At 34.0% G+C, this 11,495-nt stretch overlaps 1 protein-coding gene across 1 annotated transcript; it reads left to right on the top strand.

The window, feature by feature from the left end:
- Nucleotides 1–474: 474 nt before the first annotated feature.
- LOC143587244 (ABC transporter F family member 3-like) lies at nt 475–9,202 on the top strand. The gene is made up of 18 exons (XM_077068589.1): nt 475–682; nt 1,904–2,119; nt 3,063–3,255; nt 3,350–3,558; nt 3,677–3,826; nt 3,901–4,029; nt 4,108–4,209; nt 4,284–4,430; nt 5,629–5,691; nt 5,786–5,832; nt 6,256–6,315; nt 6,499–6,581; nt 6,919–7,013; nt 7,292–7,378; nt 7,859–7,946; nt 8,102–8,187; nt 8,570–8,632; nt 8,978–9,202. The coding sequence occupies exons 1-18, from the start codon at nt 476–478 to the stop codon at nt 9,095–9,097; spliced, it is 2,145 nt and encodes a 714-aa protein (XP_076924704.1). The 5' UTR covers nt 475; the 3' UTR covers nt 9,098–9,202.
- Nucleotides 9,203–11,495: the final 2,293 nt, after the last annotated feature.

The raw sequence follows: 11,495 nt of genomic DNA, 5'->3' as shown, positions 1-11,495 counted from the left end.
ATTTGTTCGATTCAAGTTTTTAGAATACTAGAAGTATGTTTAAATGATTAGTATATCTCACTTCAAACTTATTTTTTAATAAAATTTAACAATATATTACATGTTTGTCTGGAAACTACTAATTTATTTATAAAATATATTATTTACAACCTTCAAATTTGTTTTTTATTGAAAATTTTAAAGTGAAAAAGAAATAAATAATGCTCGAAATCGCTCGACGTTCGTTCGAAAAATGCTCGATTCAATATTGGCTCATTTCGGTTTTCGATCGGTTCGAATTTCAGCCGTTCGGTTGTAAACGAGCCAAGCAACGAGCAAGCCTTCGCTCGGTTCGGCTCGGCTCGTGAACAACCCTAGGTAGTAGTAAAATAAGAAAGGCCCATAGTGTAGTTAGTTTGGAGTGGCCCATTAAGCCCAGAAAGAAACAAGTGCACAACGAGCAAAGGGTTTAGCATTCATTCATTGATTATTAAAAATGACGGAAGTAGCAGCGAGCAACGTGGTTCAGCAAGTACTGGGTCCTGGAGCACAAGATCTGGACCAGCCAATCATCGATTACATCGTGAATGTTCTCGCTGATGAAGATTTTGATTTCGGCTTCGAAGGCGAAGGTGCTTTTGAGGCTATCGGAGAACTTCTTGTTGATTCCGGATGTGTTTCTGACTTTGATGAATGCCAATCGGTACATATTATTATTTATTTATTTATTTGTAGGTGGTTTATCATATTATTAATTATAGTTAACGAAATGAATAATTAGCTCAAACTGCCTACTCTTAAATAATAATTAAAGAGGCTAGGGTTTATCATTTCTTCTTCTTGGTACATCAAACATATTTAACTGCCACGCTTAAACTACCAAAGCTAGGTGTTAAATGAGTCGTTTTCATGTTTGATACTTGTTTTAACCGTGTCGTCTTTAACATGTTAAACAAGAATTGTCAGCATATAAATTGGTACAAGTAGAAGTACTTGATTAGATGTTAGAACATAGTTGTCAAAGGCGCAAAAGCAAGAGGCATAGGATAAACATACCATTTCTTTTGGGGGTTTTTGAGGTGTTTTAGGTTTGTTTAAGGCTAATTTAGGCTGATTGATTCTATGCCATTTTTTGTTGTTTCAGACCAGTTTTTAGAAACTTGTCAGAATTGTTAGGATTTGCTTATCGTGCATCTTGCTTCACCTGAGGGCCTAGGCTTTAACAGAGATAACTGTTACTTTTTTCGTTTCATATACAATTCTTATTGAGCACACGTAGTACTTATTTGTGTTAGGATCGGGTTGCAAACATACACACACACACACACAAACAAACTGCAGAAAAATATTACATGGTTCGGTCTAAGTTGTCCTACGTCGACAGGCTACAATTAGGATATTATATTTCTCTCTGCTCTTGTCATGAGAAATTACAAGTACAAGGATTACAATAAATTAGGGTTTCTAGTTTAGTGAACAGGCTTAAATAAAAGAGAATAAGGGCCAGACAAAAAGCCTCTGTTGTTTTTGTTCTCTTTTAACTCAATAGTCTTCATTAAACTGAGCTAGAAAACCATATGAACCTAATAATAGATAAGGCTTTATTCTGCCTCTCCCAAATTAAGTTAGTTCTTTGTTTTCTTAGTGTATGTATCAAGGAGATTTCTATTGTTTTGTGGCGCAAACACTTCAAAACCATAATCGTTGTTATTTTCTACAAGCTTCTAACTTCATTTCAAGATTATGTTTCACCATGTTATGCGTAAAAACTGTGACATGTTTTATATGCAGCTTACTAAAAAGGCTTTTTAAGTGAGCATTTATTATTATTACTATTATTATTATCTATAGAAGTATAGTTTTTGAGTTTGGAATTATATACATAATCCATGTATGTATAATGCTCTTCCAAACAATTTTGTAGGTTTGTGGGAGATTGTCAGAGAAATTTGGAAATCATGGTTTAATCAAAGTCAAGCCAGCTGTTAGAAGCCTTGCCACACCATTTAGAATGAATGAGGGAATGGATGAAGTCAAAGCTCCTAAAAAGAAGCCTGAACCCGTTGACGGCCCTCTGCTTACTGAGCGTGACAAAATCAAGCTTGAAAGGAGGAAGAGGAAAGATGACCGTCAAAGAGAGGTAGGTTTCAACAAACACACACATACATATTTGTATGTAGATATCTCGGATTCTATGTGTGTAGGGATGTAAATGAACCAAACCGAACTGAACGAGACGTTGTTCGTGTTCATCGTTAGGATTTTATCAGACAAGGGAACGCTTCACGAACACTAAACTGAACGAAGTTTTTTGTTCTTGTTTGTGCATTAAGAAAATGAATTTATTTGGGTATGTTTGTTAATTTCATAAAGGAACGCAAACGGACATAAACGAACACAGACAAACGCAAACAGGCAAACCTTAATTGGAAGAATGGAAGCCCTGATTGACTAATTTTAAAAATTAGGATAGTAAAGTAAATATTAAAAATTAAAAATATAAACAGTTTAAATGTCAGTGACTTAGAGTGACAATTATAGGTAATAAATATATAAAAACCTCTAATAAACAAACAAAAATAAAATTACATGAACGAAGTTAGACGAAGGAACATAAATGAACGAATGTAAACGAACTCATTACTGAATGTTCACGAACAAAATTGAATGACGTGACCTCTGTTCTTGTTGGTTTATTTAAATTAATCAAATGAAATTTATTGTTTAAGTTCGTTCATTTATTAAATGAATGAACGCAAACGACCTTTCCACCGAATGGTTCTCTGAACGTTTGGTTAGTTTACAGCTCTATGATATGTGGTAGCATGCCGGTTTGGTTCGTTATGGTGATTATATTTGTTAACAAACGAATAACTACACTTGTTGAGGCATATGAATGATCAAGATGTGACCGTTGGTCAGTCTATACATATGTTCTTTCAAATAGAGATTACTTTCATGTCTATACATATGTTCTTTCAAATAGAGATTACTTTCATGCACATGTTAGTGCAATAACATATTATCATTGTTGATTCAAAGTCTTATATGTGGGTTCTTATGTATATTTCTTCATTGAGCAGATGCAATACCAGATGCATGTTGCAGAAATGGAAGCTGCAAAAGCAGGAATGCCTGTTGTATCTGTAAGTCATGACAATAGTGCTGAAGGGTCTACAGTTAGGGATATTCATATGGAGAACTTTAACGTGTCTGTTGGTGGACGTGACCTTATTGTTGATTGTACCGTTACACTTTCTTTTGGCCGACACTATGGTGAGTCTTATTGTCATTTTAATACACATGCTTATTGTCTTTTGGGATTAGCGTTTTGCTTTGATGACATCATGATGTGCTACATATATTACAGGTCTCGTTGGTAGGAACGGTACAGGGAAAACAACTTTCCTAAGGTATATGGCTATGCATGCCATCGAAGGTATTCCTAAAAACTGTCAGATATTGCATGTAGAGCAGGAAGTCGTTGGTGATGACACGTCAGCATTACAATGTGTTCTAAATACTGATGTTGAGAGAACACAGCTTTTGGAAGAAGAAGCTCGTTTACTAAAAATACAGGTATTTACTTTTGCACATTTGCGTGTGAATGCACATGCAGAATGTTTGACTATTGAGTATTGACTAACACGTGTCATGTCATTTTCCAAAACAACATGAAATATTATGATAATCTTAGAGAGATGCTGAGCTGGACGCTGAAGCCAAAAAGGACCCATCGTTGATTAATGACAATGATGGAATTGCACAAAAGCTGGAAGTGATATATAAACGGCTCGAGTTCATTGATGCATATGCTGCAGAGTCGCGGGCTGCTTCTATTCTTGCGGTAATTAAACATTGTTGCAATGTGTTAATTATATTAACGAAATGACAATATCTGACCAACTATGAGAATTTTAGGGTCTCAGTTTCACACCCGAAATGCAAAAGAAGCCAACAAGAGCTTTTTCTGGTGGATGGAGAATGAGGATAGCTCTTGCTCGTGCTCTTTTCATTGAACCCGACCTCTTATTACTTGATGAACCCACGGTTTGCACACAAGACTCTCTTCGTAATACTTCTATTCATTAAAAGTTGTCAGCAAATGACATCTTTTTTTATGTGCAGAATCATCTTGATCTTCATGCGGTGCTGTGGCTAGAAGCTTACCTAACTAAATGGCCAAAAACATTTATTGTTGTTTCTCATGCTAGAGAATTTTTAAATACGGTAATGTTTTGGTGAGTTTATTCATTATTTAGTAAAAGTCTAACGGTGTATCTCCTGTTTGTTTTGTCTTGCAGGTAGTCACAGATATTCTGTACCTTCAAAACCAGAAGTTGACTGCATACAAAGGAGATTATGATACATTTGAGAGGACACGAGCCGAACATCTTAAAAACCAACAGAAAGCCTTCGAATCAAATGAGCGTTCAAAGGAACATATGCAGGTTTTTATCTTGCTATATTACTTATAAATAAACTTTATAGCTTATTATGTAGGGGCAATTGCATATATCCCCCTGTAAACATTTTAAATTGCATATTTACCCAACAAAAATTAAAATTGCATATATTCCCTCTTAATGAAAAAACTGCAAATTTACCCATTTTGATGTATTTTATTAAAATTAAATTATAATAAGACTATTTTACCCCAATTTTTACTAAAACTTTTAAAATTTTACATTTACTTATTTTTTACTAGGTTGTTTTTTAATATCTGTTTTTGGTTTTTATTTATGCTTTGAGTAGAATCTGTTGTGCGTGAAGACTACCCTATTGAATACTTTTCTGTCTATCTTCACTGCGAATGATCATTGATAAAAAAAACAAGACTATCCTTTTCGTTTCTTCATTCTGGTCTCAAAAGCCGAGAAAAAGTACATGAGTTGCTTTTATCTTCATGTTTCTCATTACTCACTCCTCATTTAACACTATATTCATAAATCAACATTCAGTTTATAGGCAAAGCTTATGAATTCTATTGTATTTCTATTATAACCTCCACAATCACAACCCAGTAATGTCTATTACCCAAAAGTTATTAAACCATATTCACACATCGACATTTAATATTATTTTCATACAAAACTTATGAACTCTCACCCATAATTCTATTTGGACTTTAACACCCTTCACTGGTTTCTCTATTGTCAACCCAAACAACGGGGGTTAGAAAAACAAAAGCCTATTCAAACCTGTGAATAGCTGCTTAACATCAATTTCGAACTTTCGAACACCAAAATCGCACCCATGGTTGTAAACATCCCGACCAGGCGCCAACTAATCACTAGTCCCCACCCCACCACCCAATGGCGACTAGGGACTTGAAGATCGATGATTGTAGAAATCGATGTGAGAACCGATTGGAATTGAAGATTTTGGAAATAAAAGATCAATGATTCACGATTTTGAAGAGCCAGCAAAATTGTAGGATGAATATATTTTTAAAAAAAGGGTATTTTTGTCATTAGTTAAAATTTCATTGGAAAATGGGATGTATTCAATTTTAATTGAGTTGGGTATATATGCAATTAACCATGTTTTGTAAGGGGATACATGCAATTCTCGCTATTATGCAGATTGTGTAATCGAGAAACATTATTGTATTTTGTCGATTAATACTTATTATCTCTACTTCTGCAGGCTTTCATTGATAAATTTCGATACAATGCGAAACGTGCTTCTCTTGTTCAATCTAGAATCAAGGTATGGTATTTGAATTATATATATATTACATATTAATGACTGGTTTATGCTGTAATTTTGATTTTTTTGCATTATTTTTTTAACTAATTGTCAGGCGCTGGACCGCTTAGGACATGTTGATGAAGTTGTGAATGATCCAGAGTATGTACCGCTACTTCCTCTTTGATATAATTGTGTTTGTAGAAGTGTATATGTTCTAAATAGAGGTGGCAATTTAAACCCATTTATTTATTCTCTAACGAGTTAAACAGGTAAAATCAAAAAAGTTAGATAAAATGGAAACGGGGCAAATGAGCTGAACCGGCTGAAAGTTGCGTAAAGTGTACTTTTTTAATCCACGACACCCTCTAAATCATGCTATTCAAAATATCAGTTTAGGTAAAGTTACATAATTCTTGTATTCACATTTGAAACACTTAACTGTAAAATTTTGAAATTCTGGACAAAACTGTTCTTGTTCAACACTAACCGCCATTTTGCCACCTCTGTTTTGTGCTGATATTGCCATCTATCGATTATATTTTGGTTATTCTAACTTGTAATGTGTTTGCTTTGTGTGTGTAGTTACAAGTTTGATTTTCCTACACCTGATGATAGACCTGGCCCGCCTATAATAAGTTTCAGGTATGTTTGAAAGTAATTATTTTAGTTCGGAATTCTTTATCAGCCATTCTTGTCCAAAAAAACATTCATTGAGGAACAATACGTGTTATTTTTTTCTTTATTGACTGGTTACATGGGTCATTGTTTTGATCTGCATACTATAAACACGTAATCATACATTTATTTTTTAAAATGTGATGGCAGCGATGCTTCATTTGGATACCCCGGAGGCCCAATATTGTTCAAGAATTTGAACTTTGGGATAGATTTGGACAGCCGTGTAGCAAGTAAGTATAATCCTTTAATGTTATCTTTTTTTTATTTCTCTGTGTTGTATGTATACATCATGTAGATAAGTACTTGTACCTGTGCATACCCCATACGTCTGTGTGTATATGTATATGCGTGTTTGTTAATGTATTATTTACACCTATACATTTTTTGTCTAAATCATGTGTGTATTCTTACCGTAATATGTTTAATATAAAAAAGAATTCATGTTTTTCTTTAGGTATATCTTTATTTGATTTGATGGCAGTATCAAAATAGCTGCTTTTATATTTCATCTTTGATATTATTATATTAGATTCCGTTTCTAACTGTGATATGCGTATCAATTTTCAGTGGTGGGTCCTAATGGTATTGGTAAGTCCACCATACTTAAGTTGATTTCAGGGGAGCTTCAACCAACCTCGGGAACAGTTTTCCGTTCTGCTAAGGTTACTTTCCATTTTTAATTAGTGACAATGCTGTCTTTATGTATTCACATAATATAAACAGTATTTTTTTTAATAAATTTTATGGTTTAATTTGTATCTTATGCTGGACAACTAATATAAAGCATCAAAAGGGCCCAAAAAGTCCAAACCGTGAAATCAAACCAGAGCCAAACTGTTTGTAACAGTTCAGTTTTTGATTACCAAAAACCATTACTAATGCTTTGGCTCACGGTTTGAGCGTCAAAACTTTTTGTAATATTGCTCATTTGATTATACAGGTTCGCATTGCTGTCTTCAGTCAGCATCACGTGGACGGACTTGACCTCACCTCAAATCCACTTCTATATATGATGCGTTGCTTCCCGGTGAGTTCCTATATTTAAAATTTTCTTATCCTTTTTATTAGGTTAGAAACTCGTGTACGAGTGTAGTTAAATATCGTTCTTTTATTTATATTAGGTTAGAAGCTCATATATTGTACAGGTTGAATAAACACAATATCAAATAGTTAGTAATGAAGATAGAGGAACTATAAAAATGATATTTTGAGAAGATAGGATTAAAATTATCTGTAAGTACTTTAGGTAATAAATATAATAATATTAAAATGAAAAGAGAGAGTTATATAATTCATATATCTCTTTCCATAAGTTAATAACTAATAATTTAATATATAATAGTTTATTACTGCTTCTCTTTACAATTAATTTATATAAGCTAAGATATAAAATCCAAAGGGGTGAAAAATTCTTTTTTGGGCTCACAGAATAGTGACACGTGATGCAACAAGTTTCTTATTTAGTAGGTATGGATTTGGTTTAATTTATTATTTTTGTGTACCACAGGGAGTGCCTGAACAAAAGCTTCGAGGCCACTTAGGTTCTTTTGGTGTAACTGGGAATCTAGCACTTCAACCAATGTACACCTTGTCCGGTACGCTCGTTTATTTATTACTTTTTATTATTTTATATATGAAGCTTTTGGTGGGTCAGTGTGTGGAGCATAGTAATATACTGCTTTCATTAAAACTTTTTAATTTGTGGTGCTAAAACACAGCTTAGGACTCACTGTTGTTAGTGGTGTTTCAGGTGGTCAGAAAAGCAGGGTCGCATTCGCAAAGATAACGTTTAAAAAGCCTCACATTATATTGCTCGACGAGCCGTCAAATCATCTTGTAAGTCTAAGTCATTTTCATTTTTGTTAATTATGATACATATTCAAACCTTTAGAATGATCTTGTGGTTATTATTGCGTTGACCATTTTCTTGTAGTCCTCTTTTCTTTTTATACTATATTAAAACCACTTATATGTATGCCTGCCTCACTTTATGCTACCATCATTGTGCTTGTGGGATATTGCTAAGCTTTTTCATTATTTATAAGCATGGTGGATCATCAGAATCATCCAATTTGGAGCTCACCTTAACCACCCTTTCTTTTGGATGAATCATTTTGTTACTTTAGTTTTTTAACCTGAAGCGCTTATTATTTTATTACTACTGTTAACACATGATTGATTGACCGAACATTTAACAATATTTGTGTTCAAAATGCAGGATTTGGATGCAGTGGAAGCATTAATACAGGGTCTTGTTATCTTCCAAGGAGGCGTTCTGATGGTAATTAGACCCTTACTCATTTGAGCTATTTAAGTATTTAACCGTACATATCATGAGTCCCGTTTATATGATGTGATGGCGGGTCCCGTTCAATTAATGGGGGCAGTAATACATATACGATATTGAATGAACAACAAACGAAAATTAATATGAACAAATTAGCACTCATGCAATCTTTCATTTGTCGGTCCCACTTATATAATGTAAGAACGAAAATGTGAAATGAAAAATGATATAAACGTTTAGGAATAAAGCTGGGATATTTGATTTTGTGGGTTTTATTCACATGATATGAGAATGAAAACTTGGTCTAATACTTCTGTGACAAATGTCATAAACTTGCAGGTAAGTCACGATGAGCATCTGATTTCGGGCAGTGTTGATCAGTTGTGGGCAGTGTCGGAAGGCAGGGTGACGCCTTTTAGTGGCACGTTCCAGGATTACAAGAAGAAATTGCAATCTTAGAAGCATCTACTCGTCTATGAGTTTTTAATGATATAACATTTTGTATGTTGTCATACCAACAAGACTTTGGATAAACAAGCTCATGAAGCGATATGTTTTTTATTATTATTTTTAAAACGCACACACCGTTATGTTACTTATTAACACGACTTTTTTTATTGTTGTAGAGATGGCAAAAATGTGTCAGTTTGGTAAAATGTCAAAGTAGAGGTGAAAAAAAACCCGAACTCAGAACCAGACCCGAGAAAAAGACCCAAAACCGAATGTTTTTATACCTGGGCTTTTAATACCCGACCTGTACCCGTCTCTACCCATAGGGTACTGATTGGGTATGTATTTTAGTACCAAAACAAGTACGCGAAACCCAAAATTACCCGATAAATACCAAATATACCTTTTAAGTGTAACTCCCTAAAAAACTCAATCTATACTTGAAAAGTACTTGTAAAAATTTCTGCGAAAACAGGGTCTTTTAAATACCAAAAAATATGGTATTCAAATAAAAATATGAAAATAGAGTTTTTTCAATGCCCGGAAATAGGGTATTCAAATACCCGGTTTTAGAAACTCGTGTCTATACCTGACCCGAACCCGATACATAGAGTATAGTTTTTAGAGACAATACCTGAACCCGACCTGGGTATTTCCATTACCCGATTTTTCAATATCTTGCCATACCCGAACCCGATTCCATATTCGTAACCGGGCATTTGAAAAACCTGATTTATACACCTCAAGTCAAAGTGAGTAATATTTTGAAGGCTTTGCCTTTATTTGGAGAAGTATTTGTGATTAAAATAACACCCTTGTTGGCAAAGCTAAGTGAAAACAAAGAGGGCTTAAAGCCCAAAACATTTGAACCTTTTAGTATCTTATCTTGAAACGTGTGAATATACTCTAGTCAAAAGTTAAAAGTCAACAGCACAACTATGTCACACAAAAGTCAAAAGCAGGATATGGTTTCTGCAAATTGACTTAAGTTTACAACTTGGCTACTTATAAAAGTTAAAACCTTGGTTTTTAAATTTTATAATTAAGGATTTATTTACAAAATCCCGATTTGATGTGTAATTGATTACTTAAAGAAAAAAAAAGTATACCCACCTTACTACCTTAGTCAATCCAAGTCTAATGCCCTTCAGAATTCCATGTCAAATCTTCAGTCCTATCAATCCTTTGAAAATGACCTAAAACTACACACTACTATTTTATAAGCACCAAACATGTTTAATTCAACATATCAATACCTAATTAACCTATTCCTAGTAAACGGGTTTCCGTTTCATTTAACTATTTGGGTTTGATCACTTTTATGGGCTAAACTATTGGAAGGTATGTGACTTGTCGCACATCGGTTGTATGAGTAATTGATGCAAGGTTTATAGACCAAATGGGTTCCCTCACCCATCAGACTAGTCTTTCCTTTCGGGTTGAGTTCTTCTGTTTGGTTTGTAACAATCACTATTTGGTCAAGGCTCAACTTTATACGTTTGATCCGTCTCTTTCGATTTTCACCCAAGTTTGATTTTAATTGCCATATTAATTAGTAAGTTTCCATCGCAACATTTTAAAGCATTCTTAGTATAATTAGCCTAGTTGACAATCAGATTAATTAAAATAACTTTTGGCCAATTCAAAATCTGTATATAACCTGGTTTGTCACATTATCTACCTGTCCGAAAATGCTCTTATCTATAGGGAGAACGTACTATATTTCTGCCTATCTTTGCTTTGATATAATTTGTTACTTATTAATACCATTAGTTGGTCGTTATTCTATTCATAATGTTATGTGAGTACTTAATAACCCAATTAAGATGAAGCAAAAATTATTGTATGTTTTAATTTAGTTTCTCTAAATTCTTTTCTATCAATCAATCATACCCAGTGAAGTCCCACCAACAGCAAAGCTATAAGTAGGGTCTGGGGAGGGTGGGATGTAGGCACACCGTACCTCTATCCAAAGGATAAAGAGGTGGCTTACTGAGAGACACTCAGCTCTAAAGTACATATGTATAAAGCAATACAAAGAATATCAAAGTTCAACAGTAATATAATAATAATAATATATATATGTGAAGAAAATACCATTCTGGTAATCCTTAACTTTAATTCTACTTCTCCAAGAATTCTTATCCTCAACCATGTCCTCGGAGAGGTTTAGGTCTATCAAATCATGACTAATCCTCTCGTCCCAAATCAATTTCGGTCGTCCTCTACCCCTCCTCCCCTCTATAGTAATGCTTTCTACAGATCTAACATGGTTTGTCGTCTGTCTTCTCTTCACATGTCCAAACCATCTCAATCTCCATTCTCTTAGCTTGTCTGCTATGTTCGCAACCCATAATCTCTCCCTAATCTCTAAATTCTTTTCTAGGACATACGATTTTGCGGGCTA

Source organism: Bidens hawaiensis, unplaced genomic scaffold, assembly GCF_021521415.1.
Source record: "Bidens hawaiensis isolate Kalapana, Puna unplaced genomic scaffold, B.hawaiensis_p1.1 tig00035420_1, whole genome shotgun sequence".
In the NCBI taxonomy this organism is placed as follows: Eukaryota; Viridiplantae; Streptophyta; class Magnoliopsida; order Asterales; family Asteraceae; genus Bidens; species Bidens hawaiensis.
Note: the sequence above shows the minus strand (reverse complement) of the source record. Positions and strands in the feature narration are given on the sequence as shown.